General features: G+C 35.7%; 1 protein-coding gene across 1 annotated transcript; it reads right to left on the reverse strand.

Moving 5' to 3' along the window:
- Positions 1 to 176: 176 nt before the first annotated feature.
- On the reverse strand, positions 177 to 8563 carry LOC125660862 (malectin-A-like). Its single transcript, XM_048892677.2, has 4 exons — positions 8070 to 8563; positions 5749 to 5928; positions 5220 to 5277; positions 177 to 4247 (listed from the first exon to the last, which is right to left on the reverse strand). Exons 1-4 carry the CDS (start codon positions 8460 to 8462, stop codon positions 4027 to 4029), a joined length of 852 nt encoding a protein of 283 aa, XP_048748634.1. The 5' UTR covers positions 8463 to 8563; the 3' UTR covers positions 177 to 4026.
- Between the last annotated feature and the right edge of the window lie 8749 nt (positions 8564 to 17312).

Below are 17312 nucleotides of genomic sequence, written 5' to 3' on the forward strand. Positions count from 1 at the left end.
GGACCTGAGATCAACCACACTACATACACGTGATATCATAAAGACCCGGATTGAGCAGACCTAGACAAGTTTTCTACTCCAGTGAGATTCAACCGAATCTTTCAATGAGCGGTCCTATAAACTACAGCATTCCTTGCATTGCAAAATATCACTAATGTCTAGTACTTAATTACATAATTTGTTCCAAGATTTATTTTAAAAATTTCAGAGATTGATAATAGCAAAGCTACAAAATACAGGACATCCACACGTTCAAATGGTTGAATATATTAAACTATGTCTTCAGCGCATACAACAGCCTACCATAGGTTTCATCTTTATTGCAAAACATACGCACAGTACAAAGACATTTAAGTCATACGCAACGTTTCTATCATCATTACTAAAACTGTTTTTATCTCGATGTGAAGAGTACTTGTAGGATATCTAAAATACAGATTAATTTTATACTGTAGTGATAATACTACATGCAGTTAGTTCAGAGGTCAGATGCAATGAAAGGGTCCCACGTTCCATCTTTGGATTGATCCAAATATTTTCTCCCCTTCTTTGCTACAATAACTTGAAGTAATATTCCACATACTAAACACATCCTTCTGTAATAAGTTGCCTTTACATTTTTTTTTTAACTTGCCACAACCAGGAACTATAAAAATATGCTAACTTAACTCTAAAAGCGGACCTGGTATTTGTAAAAACGATATAGGATCTGATATATTACTAAGAAACGTTACATTTGACCTTCAACACAAAACAAAATTGTTATAAATATAACGTTACACATTCTCAATACCCATTTATACTTCGTTTTAATCTATTCAACAACAAAAAAATTGTCTATTGACGAACTACAATAATGAAAAACAACTTATGTACACCAAGGCAATCGTAACTTCCCGTTACATCACTGATCATCCTGTCGTAAAAAATGCAATAGCGTAAACGTTAAGCTGCACGTAAAGTTTTGAAAACTTAAATAAAATGCTTCATATTCACGCTCGACTTAATGGGTTAAAACTGGTATAACCGTGATAAAACAACAACCACATTCATACCAATATCTACCTACACTACACCTCTGTCAACGTCACAATCCATTCCTTTCCCATTGCGATATTATATGAAAATATTTTCACTTTAAAATCATTCCCAATATCGTTTATCTTCTGTTAATCAATTAATTCCCCTATAAATAATTTTGTCAATCACGGTCAGCATAACTCGATAAGTCATCCTCGAAACTAAGCGTGATAATTACAACTAGGTAATTTTCTAAAACAATACTTTAATAAAGATTTGTAAAACCAGAGGTACTGACAGAGGTGTAGGTGGGGGTAAGAACGACAACTCTGGGTAGAGATTGCATACATACGATGGTGATTACTTTCTTAAGTACAAAATACATGCAACAACTGAATGCACAATTTCCGTGTGATTACTTGCTAACATACAGAATTGTCCATGCATAAAAATAAATCTGAGTGACATCTAAATTTTCGCTGCTTTGGGTTTGATATTACATACACACACATCTAACTCTTTCCAGCATTAGCCCTCAGAGTCTAGATCAGAGCTGATGCTGACACTGTTTAATACAAGTACTCTAATTTTTTTTCCTGATCTGAACACATCGATAAGGTTGCTCAATATTGTTAAAAACTGTCACACTAAAATACATTTATTCTGATTCACATTGTACAATATGAGTTAAGTTATAATTGGAAATGTACTGAACAGAGTTTCAAACCCCATCCTTTTGTGTGATTCATATTGACCCTCATTGTCGGATACCCATGGGTGATCTCGTTTTTTTACTCATCACGTGATGAGTTAAAGACGAGATCATCCGTGGGTATCCGACGATGATTGACACCTACATCCAATCTCTAATGGTGGTGAAAGGTGTGTGTGTGTGTGATTTAAACAAACACACAATTCACAGCAATAATTGTAATTTAGAAATACCTATAAGCTATGAAACACTACAAGTTTAAACTTCTAATTTATCAACATAGACACCATATCTCTCCACAAAATTTCCTGCAAGTTGGAAAATTACATGTTAAGTAATGTTTGTGCTTTAAAAAAAAAAAAAAAAAAAAAATAGACATAAGTACATGGATGAAAAAAAAGGACAAATGTTCAATGAAATAAACATCATAAAATTGCTGTAGTGCTGAATATCACACACACACACAAAACTGCATTCTCACACATTCAACAATGATTCATAATTTCATACACACACAAACTGACAAAGTGATGGATCCACCACTTTAAGTTTTTATACAGATATATACAAATATATATATATATATACTAGTCCACATATTTCTCCAGCTGGAACAATCTGTATGCCTATATTTTTAATATGATTGAAAATGTTGGAATGATTACACAGACTGGTGATGTATAGAACACAATTGCTAAAATGCTGATTTCAAAGCCAAATTTACTAGACTGATTTCAGGACCTCTACATATTCCAAAACTCTCAAGACCATTTCTTATCTACCCACTTATTTTTATCTCACTATTTGGCATCATGTAATTTTTTTCAATGCTGCATTTAGACAAAAACTTAATAATAAAACTACCATGATCAGAATACAGTATGTTCATGTATGTATTAAAATAAAAGATGGTTATTTGCTATTTGAATCCTCTAAAAGTTCAAAGCAGGCCTGAGATCAGGGATGGAACGGGTGGTGGGGGCAGACATCTTCATAAATCAAGGGTTATTGATTTGTTACCTCGCACCACAGGCAATTGCATCGCTTGGGGGTCGAATTTACTACATAAAGAGTTTTTCTTTATATAGTAAATTCAACCCCCAAGCGATGCAATTGCCTGTGCCTCGCACTAACCCTTCACATCAGTCACTATATAAAAGTTGGGCTCTTTGGACCATTACGCAATCCACTATGAATGAAACATCCAATGAAATCACTACATCTTGTTATGGTGTACATGGATACAAATGACGCTATCTCATACTGCTGTATTGATAAACACGTGCAATTGTAATATTTACACCATTAATTACATTTATTGATAGTAGATCAAGTTTGGAAACCTTTTTGCTTATTAAGAATATATTGCTTAAACGACTGAAATAGCCATAACTGTAGGTATCAATACATGTGTTTTTATTTGAATCTCTCGCTTCGCGTTGTTATAAATAGAACCGCATTCTCATTGGTTCCGACTCTTGTGGAAACAATTAGAACGAGCCCAACTTTTTGATAGTCACCGATGTCAAGGGTTAGTGTGAGGTAACGAATCAATAAACCCTTGACTTGTGAAGATGGGGGACAGAGGGTCAAGAGAACTTCTGAATGTCTTGTGGTACTAACATTGCAAATCATCCACAGCTATTAAACCTTTTCTCAGAACATCATCGTATTGAGCAGACCCCCTTCCATTCCTCTGACCCTGAAATGTGGTATTTGACTCTAGTGTGATTATTGATTTGTATCAACACATATATCAAATTATAGTGAAGTTATTCTCTACCACATTTATCACAGAGTTCTTCATTTCACCACTACTGTGCATTATGGCACAACAAACAGATAATATACACGGATGTTTGAAATTACACCCTACAAATCTGGTATACAAGTATTTGTACTTTGCAAATACAGTGTTTTCAGCAAACCAATGTTATGTAAGAACCTGAGATGCATGTAACCGAAGTACGTAAGCGAAATGTTTCAAGTTGATGAAATTCAATATGATTACAAGGACCAATAGTGAGAATTATGAATAATGAATCCAAATTCAATATGTGCAGAAATAATTGTTGATAATAAAAAATTATCAAATACATATACAATATACCTTCATCAAAATTGTATGTTAGAAATCTTTTTCTCTAACTTATCCCAGAAAAATGAGAAGTATTGAAATATGAAATTGGTGTTTTAAAAAACTTCACCTTAACTTCATCTACTATCAATTGCATAATAGACATCTTGTTGAATGCTTAAAGCAATGTTTAAATATATCTTAGTCATAGATTTGATCAAAGTTTACATAAACAAAACAAAAGAGGGAAGAAAGCTCCCACGGCAACAAAAACGGGCAGGAGAATGGTGCTGGTGTCGTCCTCGGAGTAAGGGTCCACTACTCGGGGTCCAGACGGCCGACGTGATTTTGATGGCTTTGATTCGTTAATTTCATCTTCTTCCTCCTCTTCTTCTGGTTCTTTGTGGGCTCCTGGAAGTGGTGCCAAGTTTGGAACATCTGTTCACAGATAATGAAAACGCATGAATGAAGAAAATTTCAATTCCATGTGAAGCATACATGTACCATGTGGTTTTTTTTTTGTGCAATCCGTTTAAAATTATATTTGATAATCAGTTTGGAATGGAAAATTATCAATTACATAATTGGTTTAATTAAACAAGCATTCTGTAATTATAACATAGCAATACATGTCCCTATAGGTTCAAGCCCACGGATCAGGCCACTTTTAAAAACGTGTTTGTTTTAAATTATAACAAGAAGAAAACGTAGTTGGGACTTTCAGCTCACTCCATGGTATTCAAGATGTCGAATTTCAACTGTATATTGTATTATGCAGTCTTTCACCAGTGTGGGGTACTTTTGGGGATATTTGTCTTAAAAGAATACTTCTTGTTTTATACTGCTGCTGAATTTTAGAATTTACCTTAGATATGCAGAACAGAAAATTATTATACATTTCGTAGCCCTTGGGTCTAGTGATATGTGTAACTTTTACTTAGGTGACTGATAAGGCCTCTGAGCTTCTTGTTCCCTTCTAATTTGTGGAACACTCATGGTCGGAGAGGGTGAATTGATCAATGTTTGATTATAATCAATTGTAACAGGAAGGGAGAAAATGCAACGGACCAGACGGGGATTCGAACCCAGGCTCCCTGAATCTCTAGCCAGGTGCTCTACCAACTGAGCTAACTGGCCACCAGTGATCAAACCCAGCTGACCACTACACAATCACTGTGCAATTCTATGTTGTATTTATGATGATAAAACAACCCAGCACTATATCCAATAAAGATTTCAAACTTCATCAGAAAAAGGTTGTTTCTGTGTCCACTAACAATTTCAGAACCATATTAAGAACATGACTGATTTCGGATAAATACTACACATCAGAACAGCCAACATCCATTGAAAACTAACACTAAAATACTACCGTCTACTGAGCCTTTAAAATAAACACTAAAACATTACCTTCTAATGAGCCTTTCATTGCATACATTGCATTGATTTTTGGGTTGTCGTTTTCCCCCTGTTAAAAGAAAGCGAATCTTTTCAGCAAAGACATCCACTTTATTAGACACTGCAATATTTATTACTATATCATCTGTGCCCTTTTTAGTGAAGACACAACATTATTTAAATTTCAGCTCATTGTACCACATGTTCTCCTGCTACTCTTTCATTTCTACATCATTTATTCATTACTATTATAACTCATGTACTCGCATATTGATTGCTAGTTTTAAAGGCATAGGGTCTATCTTTTATCTCAAAAATGACATCACAATATTTTGCAAGAAGAACTCTAAAAAACAAATTTGTAGTATTAATTATGAGTTATCTATAGCTGCATTCATGTAAACATTCTGAAGAACTTTGTGTGATTTTCTAGCTATGATCTTAAATTTCGCTACTTTTTTGGAACATGCAAAATTTCACCAATATCTTAGACTCTATGCCTTTAAAACAAAATCTCACAAGTTTTCAGTGCTTTGTTTACCTTCAGAAACTCCACTGAGAGTTTTCCGTTTATTTTTGAGGTTTCACCGTTGACTTTTAACTGACCATTTCTCACAGAAAATGGAATGATTTCATCATGAGCCACACCTCGCCCAACTTTGTTGTAGATGTCCAGGTTTTCCACAACAGTGTGCTCTCCATTCAATGTTACATCAAATACCTTCAATCAAAATCAAGCCAATCATATTTACATTTCACCAACTGTATTCACTGTATGAATGTTATTATAGTATACATCAATATTTAACTTACTCATTTTGTAGTGGACTGGTGGTAGAAATATCTCAAACACTGCATTATCAAATGTACAACATCAAGCAGAGAATCATCAAAATACAGGAAGCCAATAAAATATTCAATCTATGAACTTTTCAAATAAATTATGTCACAGACAAATGAATTGCAAATCCCTGAAGAAAAAGTACCCACAAATCACTGTGTCAAATCAAGATGGCAAATTTTTCCATAACAACTAAATTTCCCATTTTTCCTGCTCCCATGTTCATGGATTATAAAGATACCAGTAGACATCTTATTTCTAACAGAATAAACTAGATTCCAATGGACATCTGATTTCTAACAGAATATACTTAAGTTTCAAATGGGCATCTTATTTCTAACAGAATATACTAAAATTTCAAATAGGCATCTTATTTCTGAGGGTAGATATGGATCACAAACAAAATTTGACCAAATTTACAAAAACTTCCCTTAGACAAGTTAGAGGTACACATGCTCCATTCCTATGTTAGGATTTTAACAACTTGATATTAATGCGATGGTATTCCATCAATAAAATGATATGAAAAACTATTTTATTACATACATTCACAAAACTACGGTCATAAACTTACCATAAAGATGTAAATGAATATTTTCAAAATATGACCTGTGTTTTTGTCTGAGAGTTGAATTACCAGGGTAATTAAATAGTTTATGTAACACCATTATAAATACATTGAACATGTGTTATTTTGGAAACAAAAAATCTTAATCATTAGTAGGTGTGAACCTCTAAGCTTTCATCCGTATAATACATTGTGTAGCTATTCAAATCAATATTTTATTCTCCAAGGAAATATTGACCAAAAATCATTGTGATACACAATGGTCATGCCCAAATTAACCACTCTTATGAAAGCAGGAGAAAATATCCCCTGCTTTTACAAAATTTAGCAAAAATTGGGTTCTCTGTCTTCGAAACATGTGTTCCTATGTGGTGTCTGAAGAATCTCACAGCATTCAAACCCCTAACAGTGGGGTACTTTGTTTTATCTTATTTCACTTAGCTATTGTGATTGATCCTCAGGGAAGGTTTATGATGACTCAGCAGAATTTTGTGGATTATATCTTGAATGTAGTATTTAAGTTCACACTGCACCGGGTTATATTGCCAATTATTAAATATTAATTAACAATGGCAATGGCACTATATATTTGGTTTCACACTCCCAGTGACTAATTTTCCCAGCAATCCATCCATCCAGTTATCCACCCTCCTAGTCATCCACCTTCCCAGTGACCCATCCATCCACCCTTTCAGTAATCCGTCTTCCCAGTAACCCAATCACTCATCCACCCACCCTCTTATCCACCGTCCCTAGTAGCTGCAGAACTGTAGCTTTCTGAGAAAATATTGGGACAGATCTGATATATCCTAATGTTTTCTCAGAGAACAACAGTTCTGCTGCTACACCTCCCAGGAGTAACTCAACTCTCCATCATCGCAGTTATCCACCCTTCCTGTGATCTATTCTCCCAGTTATCCACCTTCCTAGTTATTCATCTACTCGGTTATCCACCCTCATCCCTGTGATCCATCCACCCAGCCTGTGATCTATTCTCCCAGTTATCCACCATCCAGGTTATCCATCCACCTGGTAATCCACCCTCCCTGTGATCCATCCACCCAGTTATCCACCATCCTAGTTATCCATCCACCCGGTTATCCACTCTCAATCCCTGTGAGCTACACTCCCCTTTCCAGTGTGCAAAACAAAACTACTAATGCAACTACCCTGTAAATGCGTGAATTCTATTACCAATGTGATTTCAAGTTTTTATCAAAATCCGAGTTACACGGAACACATCCAGTCTAGGAAGTGCAAACTTGTCCAAACGTCATGTTCCTGTGATTTCCATCACTTTGAGCTAAATCACTAAACTGTTAACAAATCTGGTTTGTTGGACATAGACATGCACTAGTCATTTCTAGTGTATGACACTCCTCAAGCCAAATCATGAATTTCATTTCCTAAACAAATTATTAGATGACTGAGGATCTACAATAAATCTGTTTACCTTTTTATTTGGTGACGTAAACCAAACTTCGCAGAATTTCAACACTAAGACATAATCTCCATCTTCTCTTATAGGGATATCGTATCCAAACGTGGACATATGATATCGTTCAGTTTGGTAGAGGATTTGATCTTGAGGAACCACTCTGTCAATCATTAGCGTTTTGCCATAGTCTGAAGCAATCCCCAACTGTGCGGGGTCTTTCTCATATCGAATCCCATGAACATCAGTGTGGGCCTCCCCACCACAATTTACAGCCCAAATAACATCACCGATCGCGTGTGTTACACTCAAATTCAAAGACAACAAAAGTGAAAGTAACAGGAACCATGAGCCTTCACGCCCCAACTGACGCTGAAGACGTACCAGCATTACTTGCACTCCGAATATCATTGAAAATTCAACCAGTTAACGTTTCCACGTTTCTAAGTCTAACGCCGGCTTGTCTCAGGAAGTTGATCATCTGCGCGACATCTGCCGAAGGAAGACAACTCGTATCGGCTTCCTTTTCCATGTGGGAGACGCCGATTCGCTGAAATGTGTAGGCGGATCATCGATAATTGTATTATATTGATTTTGTCCTGAGGGGGTTGACCGGAGCAAATCAAAAGATTGTAATCTACTACAGGCTTTCAAAAGTTCTAAACGGGAATTTAACATTATGAGAAAGAAATCAAAACATGAAACAGTCACTGACAAAATTGTTAACTTGAGTCAGAATAACTAAAAAAAACAACCCCCAAAACAACTTATTATGCTCTAAGGGAAATAATGCCTAGATGAAGATATAGACAAGACTCTGAAACACGGGCACTTGTTTCTGTAAATGACTTATGACCTCTGTGTACTAATAATAACACAAGGTACCTAGCTTCAAATGACACCGAATGGCACCCCCTGAGAATGTCGGCCTTTTGAGCTTCCAGGGAATATGCGATGCAAATGTATTTACTACCGTTGTATTGTACAATCATTCAACTTAAAAACCATGTATGATATGACTGCATTCATTGCCTCTTATCGCCGAAAACTGCAACAAAACATGGGTCTACAGCACAGGCACTTGTTTCTGTAAATGACTTATGACCTCTGTATACTAAGATCATAAGTCATTACAGAAACAAGTGCCTGTGCTCTGAAATACAAATCTTTCACTCCCCGGCCTTGATTATCCTTTTACATACAGGGAAGTCAAACTTGGTATCAAAAATCTAAAATGTGGCAAATCGCCAGGACAAGACTTGATACTCAATGAATTTATTAAAAGTAGTTCAAACATACTTTTATCTGTAATAAAAAAGCTTTTTAATAAAATTCTTCTCTCTGGGGAAATACCCGCGAAAACTGCATGAATCTAGTACAAATATCTCCCATTTATAAATCCGGGGACCCATGTAACCCAACCAACTATAGAGGATTAAGTGGGTAAACTTTTTAATGGGCTTCTACAGTACCACCTAAACTCATACTTAGAAACAAATAAACTACTTAGTAACTACCAATTTGGATTCATGAGGAATCATCGCACTACATATAGCATATTTATTTTTAAAAAATTAACTCTTATTAACACATATCTAAAACATAAGAAACAAAATATATATGTTACCGCCGCGTTGGTCTAGAAGTAAGAGCGTTCGCCCCGCATGCGGAAGGCCGGGGTGAATCCCTAAAGACCTAAGTCATTAAAACAGCTAGTGACAGTCCCATCGCCAAACGCTCAGCATCAGGTGTGAATGTCACGGGTCCTCGGAGATGACCTTAAAAACGGATGTACCGTGTCACAGTAGGTGTGGCACGCTAAAGAACCTTCACTGCTCAATGGCCGTAAGCGCCGAGCAAAGGCCTAAATTTGAAGCCCTTCACTGGTCTTGGTGACGTCTCCATATTAGTGAATATATCGAGTGAGAAGTTAAACAAGATACAATCAATCATCTTTTGTTGATTTCGCCAAAGCTTTTGATACAATTGATAAAACTTCTTTGTTAAATCCAAACTATACAAAAAAGGCATAGGCGGAAAATTTTACAATTTCATAAAACACAATTCATGTATTCAAACACTTAATTAATATTGCTGCAAAGATGAATCTTGATAGTGAACCATTTGTGGCTACGCGAGAGGTTAAGCAAGGCGATACTTTTCCCCTACTCTTTTTAACATATGCATCAATGATTTCTACTCACAACTTTTGAATTTTAACACAAACCCACAACTAACATTTGAAAAAATACAGCACTTCATTTTTAAAGACATTTTGAGTGTACAATTTATTTAATTTAATTAATTTATTTATTGATTCCCCAAACATGTTGGCATACAATCAGTTAAACAATGAGATATATGATAATACAAGTATAAACAGTTCATATACATATTTGTTTATATATACATGTACATACACATACATACATATACACATACATACCCCACATGTACATGTGACATACTAAACTGTATGGATGCAATTTAGTATTGTATATATAATATAAGTAATATAATTATCGTACTCTACTTTTCTTGCGCAATTCAAAACTTTCAAATAAGAATTCACATAACCTAGCATGAACAGCATTTACAGGGTTGCATAGTACTTTACAATTGTTTTCCGTTGATATATCATCATTTGAATTATACATGTTTAAAGGGTAATATTTCTTTCTTATATCTTTATACATAAAGCAGTCAAATAAAAAGTGTAACTCATCTTCAACAGTAGTTTTACAAAATTGACAAAAACGACATATATTCTTTTGGGATACTTGGTTTTGAATATCTACCATGCAGTTTTGATTTCTAAAGGATGAGCAGATATCCTTAGCTTCGTTAATTTAGAGCGTACTACTTTTGCAATTGGGAATTTCAAATAGTTTTGTAATTCATAGTTCTTCCTAATTTTACTGTAGAAGAGTAATTTTCCACGTTTAGAGAATTCAGTGTTTTGAAATTGCATGTTAATTAACATTTTCAATATTGTAATTCTTCAAGTAATTGTAAAATGTGTTTGCATCAATATCTAATGATGGAAGATTTAGTTTATTTCTTAATTTTTTTGATTTGTCCTTGCCAATTTTCCTGTATGCCAGTATCATGAAGTTTATCATCTGCCAATTTGGTAGCCAGAAGTATTGGATTTTTAATGCCATTTTCATCACCACAGCTTTTTAATCTTTTGTAATATTTAAACATAGAGAGGAGAGCTTTAAATCAGATGGGAAATGTTCCTAGTTCATATTTAATGGCCAAGTTTGAATCTTTCCTCTGTACACACAAAATGTCTTTAAATATTAATTTAAGTGCTGTATTTTTTCAAAGGGTAGTTGGTCACAATTGTTAATGTTAATATTGAAGTCTGAAATCCAAATTTCAGAACCATATAAAATGATAGGTTCAATAAGAGCAGAATAAAGTTTTGATAGAGTTTTTACAGATAATTTATCACAAAAGGGTAAAGAATGTTTTGTTGCATTAAAAAGCTTTCCGTGCACGGTCAGCTAGCTGTTCAGCTGCATATTTAAGTTTACCATTACAAGTGAAGACAATTCCCAGATATTTATATTCATGTGCGAGATGGATTATAGAGTGATTATAATAAAAACAATGTTGAGTTGTGTCAATTTTCTTATTTGAGAAAATCATTACATTAGTTTTATCAAGGTTAACAGTTAATTTTTAATTCATGCAATATTCTGAAAGACAGTCTATCGAGGTTTTTTTTAATTTGTTTAAGACGTAAACAATTACCCCAGAGCTTCTAGGAGTGGACGGCCCCCAGCTTATTGAGGGTGAACTTTAAATAAATTTTTTACAATTTCGTTGCGAAATCAGGTCCGAGTATGGCGATTAGATCAACTAAAACCTTGGAAACAAGTAGTAAATAAGCTAAGCATTTCAAATAAGCTAAGCATTTCCATGTAAAAATCCTGTCTCTAGATCCCCAAAGGTGTAAATGGGGTAGGGGTGGAGGTTATGAAAAGTACCTAAAAGATCAAGTGCTAGACCCCCCCCCCTTTCGCAAATTCCTGGATCCGCATATGGTAAGGGTCTATACTATATCTAACATTAGGGGGTAGTATGGTATAGACCCTACTATTAATATTATAGACACAATTACCGGTTCCTGTGGTTTCATACCGTTCTTGGTACACTCGTATTCTGACTACGGATTACTCCGTTTACCTACTCAAGATTATTTACTGTTCACGGCGGGTGTGGCCGGTCGACAATTTTAAGGGATGCTTACTCCTCTTAGCAGCTGATCCCACCTCTGGTGTGTCCAGGGGTCCTTGTTTGCCCAACTCTCTATTTTGTATTGGTTATAGGACTTCTGAGATTGACCACGGTCAGTGGCGGATTTAAGGGGGGGGGGGGTCGCAGCGGCACCCCCCCCCCCCCGCCCCCCTAAAATTTTCAAATTTAAAGTAAATCGTGGTATCTTGTTTAGAAAAATGTACTAAATGATAAAAGAAGCAATGGTTTCTTCCACTCCCAGAGAAATAATACTTTATTGGGAGAACCCAATTTTTCCAAAAACCCTTAAAATTTGCGTCATTTTAATAATTTCACCTTATTAAAAATGATAGAAAATAGTACAAATGACTAAAGAGGAAACATATTTCAAGCCCTATAAAATTTGTAAAATCTAGGAGCTTCCGGGGGCCTTCGCCCTAGAATCACTGGGGGCCTCTTGGCGACCCAAGACCTCCTGCCTCATAAAGTGACCCCCCCCCCAATCGCAATTCCTGAATCCGCCCCTGACTGTTCGTTATCTTCACCTTTTCATTAAGAAATACATAGCTATCTATATTGCATTCATTTTGAAAGGGAAGATCACAGGGGCTTAGCCCGTTTTGGACTTGAACTCTGTGATACCATAAATATAGAAAAAGTCCAACTCTGACCCACATTAAAAAAAACCTACTCGCTTCAAATGCCTAAAAAATCAGAAACTATGTGCGATATGCAAAGATTAATGTTTTAACTACCTGCATGCCACATTTCAAGCCACAGGGTCTTAGAATAGCAGAGATATACATTATCCTTTCCAAGATTTCGCCCGTTAATTTTTACTAGGATATTTACCGGTTCAGGTCAGAGGGTTTTGACACAATCTGAGCAAACTGGTATATATAGTATATACCATTTTGCTCAGATTGTGTCAAAACCCTGTGGTTCAGGTTAACTTTTCCCTATGACAACAGCGAAATCTAGTCAAGTGGGACACATTTCGCATCTTTTGTACGGAATTTTATCACAGGCATGAAAGGTAAAGATAACAAACGGTGATAAATCTCATAACTCCTATATTAAAGCAACACAAATTTAAGAGTTGGGTAAAAACAGACCCCTGGATATACCAGAGGGGGATCAGGTGCCTAGGAGGAGTAAACATCCCCTGTCGACCGGTTACACCCGCGTGAGCCCCATATCTTGATCAGATAAACGGAGTTATCTGTAGTCAAATTTAGTGTGCCAAGAACAGCCTAACAATCCGTATGAAACAAGTCAGACAGCATTTGACCCAATGATAGGTGTATTGGCAAACTAGATTGTTAACGACCATAGAATTTGGGACATGCTGACTTCAATCGAGACTGTTGAAACCCCTGCACCATCAACTTGTTTGTCAGTAGCCTGCCTCGATTTAAAAACTGATCATACGCATAACAAGCTCTTGCGTATCGAATCAGTTGAGAGATATTAACACCATATGCAGGTGATAATCCTACATAAATATGGGAAGTTGACAATGGAGAAGCCGAAATCACCCTGTTTATCATAAAGTTGAGTTGTTAGTCTGCTGGTAATATCTATTTTCAATAAAATATCTAAGTATGAAGCAGAAATGGATGACTCTGTGGTGTCTTTTATTTCGAGTTCACAGGGATATATCGAATCCACATATACATGAAAATTAGCATTGTTAATAGATATAATGTCGATATATTTAAATGTCGCATTGAAGGCCACAGCACGTAGACGTTTTATGAATATTAAAACAGGTCAGCTAACAAAGGAGCACAATTCATGCCCATGGGAATTCCAACAGATTGTTGGAATACATGATCACCAAAGACTATGAAGATGTTGTCAATGAGGACCTCCAGCATATTTTTAATATCAACATCAGAGTACTTGTTCGTGGAATCAGAATGGTGTTTTACAAAGTAATTTTTTGGATGACTAACCATTTTTGTTGAAGAAGCAACTGTCTATAATGTCAAAAAGTCTAGTTTTTAATTTATTGTGAGAAGTGTTGAAAAGTCATTCGATTTGATGTTGTTCATTTGAGAAAAGCTTAGCGATTTCAAGTTTACTAAAAGCTCTTTTAAATTTTTTAGAATCCACATTTGATTTACACCACATCTGGAATATGTAGTGGCACAGTACGTTTGAAGTTTCTCCTTCACAGATGTTAATATTTTCCCCGAGGAGCAAAGATAGGGGCTTGGTAGAACACTTACTGGATCCATCAATGTATCTTTGTAAGGTATTTATGAAGTTTAGGAATCCAGTATAGGTATGCTAACTAATTCATCCAACCAATTGACTGGGATATTTAAATAATATGTCTAAAACTGAAGTATGGTTACCAAATGTGGAATTAATACTAAGTTATCTGAATTTTAATCAATAAATAGAAAAAAAGAGAATCTCTCTATGTATTTATTTGGGTTTTGTTAGCAGTCGATGTTGTTGAATCTCTCTATGTATTTATTTGGGTTTTGTTAGCAGTCGATGTTGTTGAATCTCTCTATGTATTTGGGTTTTGTTAGCAGTCGATTTTGTTGAATCTCTCTCTCTATTTATTTGGGTTTTGTTAGCAGTCGATGTTGTTGAATCTCTCTCTCTATGTATTTATTTGGGTTTTGTTAGCAGTCGATATGTTGTTGAATCTCTCTATGTATTTATTTGGGTTTTGTTAGCAGTCGATGTTGTTGAATCTCTCTCTCTATTTATTTGGGTTTTGTTAGCAGTCGATGTTGTTGAATCTCTCTCTCTATGTATTTATTTGGGTTTTGTTAGCAGTCGATATGTTGTTGAATCTCTCTATGTATTTATTTGGGTTTTGTTAGCAGTCGATGTTGTTGAATCTCTATGTATTTATTTGGGTTTTGTTAGCAGTCGATGTTGTTGAATCTCTCTATTTATTTGGGTTTTGTTAGCAGTCGATGTTGTTGAATCTCTCTATTTATTTGGGTTTTGTTAGCAGTCGATGTTGTTGAATCTCTCTATTTATTTGGGTTTTGTTAGCAGTCGATGTTGTTGAATCTCTCTATTTATTTGGGTTTTGTTAGCAGTCGATGTTGTTGAAGTTCAGCAGAGGATGAATATAGACAGAGACTAGGCATATTGTGCGAGAACGCTTGTGGTCTAACATGGCTCAAAGGTTTGAAAAAATACAAGAAATCGTGATTCTCTAGGAAAAGTTATTTAAGTTTAACAGTTACCACTATGAATGCAAGAGTTAACTGCCAATTAAATATTGTGCTGGAAAGAAAAGATTTGAAACAAGAGGCCCATGGGCCACATCGCTCACCTGAGTCATCTTGGTCCATATCAGAAGATTTTCCATATCTATTTGCATGTAAAACCGTAGTCCCTATTATGGTCCCAAACCTACCCCTGGATGCCATGGTTTTTGCAAACTTGAATCTACACTATGTCAGAAAGCTTTCATGTAAATGTGAACTTCTTTGGCCCAATGGTTCTTGAGAAGAAGATTTTTAAAGATTTTCCCTATATATTTGTATGTAAAACTTTGAACCCCTATTGTGGCCCCATCCTATCCCAGGGGGGCATGATTTCAACAAACCTGAATCTGCACTATATCAGAAAGCTTTCATATAAATCTCAGCTTTTCTGGCTTAGTGGTTCTGGGAAGAAGATTTTTCCTATATATTTGTATGTAAAACTTTGACTCCCTATTGTGGCCCCATCCGACCCCCGGGGGCCATGATCTTAACAATTTATAATCTGCACTATATCAGGAAGCTTTCATATAAATCTCAGCTTTTCTGGCTCTGTGGTTCTTGAGAAGAAGATTTTTCCTATAAATTTGTATGAAAACTTTGATGCCCCCCTTGAGGCCCAATCCAATCCCCAGGGGCCATGATTTTAACAAACTTGAATCTGCACTATATAAAAAAAAACCCCAAAAAACCCCACAAAACTTTGACCCCCTATTGCGGCCCCATCCGATCCCCGGGGACCATGATTTTAATAATTTAGAATCTGTACTATATCAGGAAGCTTTCATATAAATCTCAGCTTTTCTGGCTCAGTGGTTCTTGGGAAGAAGATTTTAAAAATATTTTTCCTATATATTTGTATGTAAAACTTTGATCCCCTATTGTGGCCCCATCCGACCCCTGGGGGCCATGATTTTAACAATTTATAATCTGCACTATATCAGGAAGCTTTCATATAAATCTCAGCTTTTCTGGCTTAGTGGTTCTTGGGAAGAAGATTTTTAAAGAATTTCCCTATATATTTGTATGTAAAACTTTGACCCCCTATTGTGGCCCCATCCGACCCCCGGGGGCCATGATTTTAACAACTTAGAATTTGCACTATATCAGGAAGCTTTCATATAAATCTCAGCTTTTCTGACTTAGTGGTTCTTGGGAAGAAGATTTTTCCTATATATTTTTATGTAAAACTTTGATACCCCCGGGGGCCATGATTTTAACAACTTAGAATTTGCACTATATCAGGAAGCTTTCATATAAATCTCAGCTTTTCTGGCTTAGTGGTTCTTGGGAAGAAGATTTTTCCTATATATTTATATGTAAAACTTTGATCCCCCCTTGTGGCCCCATCCGACCCCCCCGGGTCCATGATTTTAACAATTTAGAATCTGCATTATATAAGGAAGCTTTCATATACATCTAAGCTTTTCTGGCTCAGTGGTTCTTGAGAAGATTTTCCCTATATATTTGTATGTAAAAATTTGATCCCCTATTGTAGCCCCATCCGACCCTCGGGGGCCATGATTTTAACAATTTAGAATCTGCATTATATAAGGAAGCTTTCATATACATCTCAGCTTTTCTGGCTCAGTGGTTCTTGAGAAGATTTTCCCTATATATTTGTATGTAAAACTTTGATCCCCTATTGTGGTCCCATCCGACCCCCGGGGGCCATGATTTTAACAATTTAGAATCTGCACTACCTAATAAAGCTTATCTATAAATTTCATCTTTTCTGGCCCAGTGGTTCTTGAGAAGAAGATTTTTTAAT

The sequence above is a fragment of the Ostrea edulis genome, chromosome 1, assembly GCF_947568905.1.
Source record: "Ostrea edulis chromosome 1, xbOstEdul1.1, whole genome shotgun sequence".
NCBI classification, from domain to species: domain Eukaryota; kingdom Metazoa; phylum Mollusca; class Bivalvia; order Ostreida; family Ostreidae; genus Ostrea; species Ostrea edulis.

Excerpts from the sequence above, each read along its gene's own strand:
- LOC125660862 (XM_048892677.2), bottom strand. The coding sequence starts at position 8,462 with ATGATATTCGGAGTGCAAGTAATGCTGGTACGTCTTCAGCGTCAGTTG. Across the intron at positions 5,929-8,069 it reads TTACGTCACCAAATAAAAAG|GTATTTGATGTAACATTGAA; the intron begins GTAAACAGATTT and ends TTTTGATTGAAG. Across the intron at positions 4,248-5,219 it reads AATGAAAGGCTCATTAGAAG|ATGTTCCAAACTTGGCACCA; the intron begins GTAATGTTTTAG and ends ATCTGTGAACAG.